General features: G+C 43.8%; 1 protein-coding gene across 1 annotated transcript; it reads right to left on the bottom strand.

Annotated features, from left to right (window-relative positions):
- Nucleotides 1-875: 875 nt before the first annotated feature.
- On the bottom strand, nucleotides 876-1714 carry MELLADRAFT_90388 (uncharacterized protein; the record flags this gene model as incomplete). Its single annotated transcript, XM_007413471.1, has 4 exons — nucleotides 876-1075; nucleotides 1141-1203; nucleotides 1271-1645; nucleotides 1693-1714. 4 exons carry the CDS (start codon nucleotides 1712-1714, stop codon nucleotides 876-878), a joined length of 660 nt encoding a protein of 219 aa, XP_007413533.1.
- Nucleotides 1715-4724: the final 3010 nt, after the last annotated feature.

Below are 4724 nucleotides of genomic sequence, written 5' to 3'. Positions count from 1 at the left end.
TAGCTTTCAACATGATCATGATGCCGAAGTAGTATGGATCTCTCCAAAGAATGTGAAAGACTTGATAGATTGTTGCCCAAATGTTTCATGGTAGGACATTAAATATCTATATCATGAAGAACCTGGAGATGTGGGTGGAACAGAAGCATTTTTATTAGACTTAATTCCTTTATTATCAAGTCTCAAACACCTTCAGCATCTGAAATTGGAGGATAGCTATCTTCAGACAGACATAAATAAATTCCCATCAAAACTTCTTGGTAGTCTAACTTTACCGGGTAGGAGAATTTTACACAGACACATTTACACCAAATGTTTTGGTGTAAAAAAGATACAGTGTAAAATTCATATTACCCCCCCCCCCTAACTTCGAATTTTACACATGGATCAATTTTTTTTTCAATGTGTAAAATATTTCAGTGTGAAAGGTACGGTGTAAAATTCCAGGGGCCAGTCCCAATCTATAATTTTGCACCGGAAAAAAACACCAAATTATCCAGTGCAAGAAGTTCCGGTGCAAAAATGTGGAAGCCTTGTAAAATGTGAATTTTACACATGTCCTTTACACCTTTTTTTTGCAACTTAAATTATTATATAATTATTCACACAGAAACATTAATACCTACAAAAAAAGAACAGTAATATAAAGACCAATTATAAACAGTCAAAACAAAAAAAGCACAAATTGACTAGAGAGAGAGGAGATAACCATGAGAGGAATAGCAATAATTCAGCCAAAGGTCATTTAAGGAGAGTAGAGAAACTAAGTAAATAAATAGAGACTGAGAGAGCAAAGAGGAGATAACCACAAGAGGAATAGAAACAGAAATACTAGAGAGAGAGAGAACCACAAGAGGAAAAAGTTCAGCCAAAGGTCATTTAAGGAGAGTCAAGAAACTTAAAAGTAAATAAATAGTTTGAGAGTCTATCTTTTTCCTCTTCACAGAAGTGTGTTTCTCCGCCGCAGCGGCCTTGCGTTCATCAGCTGTAGCCTTGCGTTTATCTGCGGCAGCCTTCCTCTTGGCTTCAGCAGCAACGGGATTTAAAGGTTGATTACATGGATTCTTTCTTCCCTCTGGGTGGAAGGAATGATTCAGTCAGTGAACAAAAATATTTTGACCAAGGAACAAATCAACTTACTGGGTTTGGGTGTAATGGTCTCCACTTGCTCTTCCACTTGATCTTCAACTTCTCCAGACTCAACTGAAGCAAAAGAAATACCGTAAGTAAGTGAAGGTACAAATAAGCAGATGAAAAAGGTAGAACTCACTTGTTTGTTGTGCCATTACTGTGTTGCCTTGATCCATTCTTTCCACAACTTCTTCCTCATGAAGTGGTTCATCACATAGATCATATTCAGTTTTGGTTACAACAGGTTCAAGATCAGGTACACGAGACACTTTAATCTTGATCTTCAGATTTGAAGTAGTACTGATTTGACTAGATGGAGGGATTTGACCAGATGGAGGCTGGCTGGCAACGTGAATTGAAGACTTACTGGTTTGAAACACTGGGATTTGGTTGTTTTCATCATCATCTTCAAGATTAGGAAGGCCCCCTCTGAATGGGGTAGCTTCTGTAGGCAATGAGAATGGGATAGTAGCATGGTGAGTTGGAAATTTCTTCATGAGATCACAAATCAAAACTTCAAGTTGGCTTCTCTTCTGCCAGAGGTAAGCGCAAATAGCTCACCCAAGAGGTGTGAGGGTGGCATCCAGCAATGGTGTTGATGTCTTGGTCAATGATCTGAGCGATCCCGTTGTTCTTTGCCTCATCGAAGTGCCAAACCCCCATTATGCCTTCAACAGACCGGACTACATCACACCAGTAATGGTCCCGCGCCCAAATTCCTTGAGTCACAAGCTGATAAGAGACTTCTGCAATGGTGAGTCGGGCTGGCCAATTGGTTCCACCCTGAAATGAGGCATGTTCCTTTGCGTCCAATGCAACAACCTCATCTAAGTGAAAATAGAGATGTAGAGGGGGTACCACAGGAGAGGTCGTGAAATCAATCCAAGAATAGGAATCCAGATAAGAAACTTTGTTGTCTGGTATGATTTCACCTTGAGGGTGACACTGGCGGCAAAGAAGACCAGTATGCGCAAAAAGACCGTTAGTCGTCCATCCCGCGATGAAGTTCGCCACATCTGCATATGGACATGCAGCATTCCTGAACATTGTAGAAGTAAATGAAAGGATTGGCCGTGAGCTAGTAGACACCATCTGATGGTCTTCATTACTAGGGCAGATGTGAGTTCTTTTAACAGGGACAGCAAAGAGATGGGCAAGCAGAGATTTATTGTTGTTGTCCAATAAGAGCTGCATGAAGCCATTGGCAGAGGCAAAAACGTCAGGTGGGAAAGACAAGGGTGCCTTCTGTCGAAGTGCATCATGGATAAGATTCTGGCCTTGGGATAGAACAGATCAAATTGTTCCTTGTTGAATTTTGGTTTTGCAGCGCTTGGTGAAATGACGCAATAAAACATTGACCAAGTTGTGACCGTTGACTGTCATCTGTTGACCCCACAATGGTCCAAAGAGGGCGTAGAGAGATTCCAGAGTGGATGACTGCCAGCATCGGTTTGTGGTTCCAGGAGATTTACCTTTTGTGTATGATTGATAGGTTGTAGGGCATTGAAAATGATGTTCTGAGATCCCTTTGGACGACCAGGTTTCTTACCCTTAGACTTCTTGTTGAGCAGCTCGTCTGTGGTGTTGGGAGCGCGGCCTTTGTTAGCCACATACTTGCGTTTGGTCAGTTTTGCCATGCCCAAAGCAGTGACCACTTCTTCCCAATTTTTGTTACTTGAACCGTAAGAAATAGAAACCCCTTTCTTGACCTGCCTATAATCTTGTTCTAAGCTTTTCACAAATGCTAACAACTGAATCATACCAGAAATGATGGTGAATTTCCCTTCACTGTGGAAATGGAAATGCAAATAGTGTCAGCGGACTGAGAAGGAACTATATCAGTACAAGCAAGACAACAATTGTGAACAAGATGAGAAAGAGATGGAACAGTTGGGGCAAGCAAGTGTGCAATGGAATCGGTCTATTGATTGCAATGCATACCTGAGAAGGAGCTATATCAGTATGAGTGAGACAACAAGTGTGAACGAGATGAGAAAGAGATGGAACAGTTGGGGCGAGCAAGTGTGGAATGGAATTGGTGAAGAGAAGCGAACAACAGGAGTGTAGAAGTACAATATATATATATGTGTGTAGTCTACAGAATGAGATGTGTATCCGCCTGAACCGTAATCCATCCATCCCTGCCTAGTCAGCCTGGCTGATCCAGGTACAGCCCTGAATATCCTGATCCAGTCAAGGTGGTGATCAAGATGATTGGTATGATGAAGGTGCCTGGCTGGTAGTGAGCGAACTGGCATTGGACCAAACATAGTTACGTCAGCACCCCCCCCATCTGATGCACAGAGTGCCTCACAATATAATTGGGCAGCAAAGCAGAACAAGAGAAAAAAAAAAAAAACAGGAGACAAAAAAAACTGGAAGCATGCCTCTTGATCACAAACAATCTTTTGAGTAGGGCAGAGGCTCATAATACAAAGAGAGAAAAAAGAAACTCCTCAACGTGATGACACGCACTCAGGACCCACATGACCGTCATAATGCAAGGAGAAAAAAAAGAAACATGATCGGGGTGAACGCCTGTCATTTCGCAGCAGGTGCCTCACAGGGCCCTATTCCCAATAAGCCACAGAAGCGGGCCATTTTAACATGATCTAAAGCCTTGGTGAAGATGTCAGCAGCCATTTCGCCAGTGGGACAGTAAGGAATTGATATGAGGCTGGAAGAGACTCGATCGCAAATCCAGTGGAAATGAGCCTCAATATGCTTGGTGTTTGCACAGAAATCCAAAGACTTGGTGAGCGCAATGGCGGCCTGGTTGTCCCAGAAGAGTACATATGGCTCGGTGGAGTGAGCAGGAGTGATGGAGTGATGTAGACCCCAAAGCCACAAGGCTTCCTTACCTGCGTCCAGAAGGCCACGATACTCTGCCTCAGTGGACGAGGAAGAGAGACCAAGGCTTGCTTCTTCGCACGCCAGGAGATGGCACCACCACAAATGACAAAGGCAAAGCCGCACATGCTGTGTCAGGAGAAACGGCAGGTGGCCCAATCCGAGTCGCTATAGCCGACGATGTTGGTTGGAGACGGGTTTTTGTGGAAGGTGAGTCCAACAAGACGGGTTCCTGAAAGGTAGCGAAGAACGTGCTTGGCGGCCATCCAGTGAGCTATGCCAGGATTCTCAAGAAATTGACCAAGAATGCTACACGGGTATGCCAACTCCGGTCGAGTGCACTGAGCTAGATAACCAAGACAGCCCACAATCCCCCGGTAAGAGATTCCTAATGAAGAAAATTTGTTGATCTCTGATTGGGTGGCGGGGACAAGATGTGTGTCAGGAACAAAGGGGGTTGAGACGGGTGGACATTCAGTCATCCCAAAAAGCTCAAGGAGGGACAGGATGTATTGATCTTGACATAGAGAAATGGAGGTACAAGTCCTGGTGATCCTCATGGCGAGAAGAAAGTGAGCTGGCCCGTTGTTGACCATCTTGAACTCTTTCTTGATGGCATTCTTGAACCAGACAATGTTCCTACCAAATATGGCGAGGTCATCGACGTGGATGAAAACAAAGCAAGGTGCAACCGGGTCTGCGCGAATGAATAGACACGGGTCATGAGGACTAACAACAAAACC

The sequence above is a fragment of the Melampsora larici-populina genome (genome assembly GCF_000204055.1).
Source record: "Melampsora larici-populina 98AG31 unplaced genomic scaffold MELLAscaffold_37, whole genome shotgun sequence".
Lineage (NCBI taxonomy): Eukaryota > Fungi > Basidiomycota > Pucciniomycetes > Pucciniales > Melampsoraceae > Melampsora > Melampsora laricis-populina.
The sequence above is the reverse complement of the archived record's forward strand: the minus strand, read 5'-3'. Positions and strand labels throughout refer to the sequence as shown.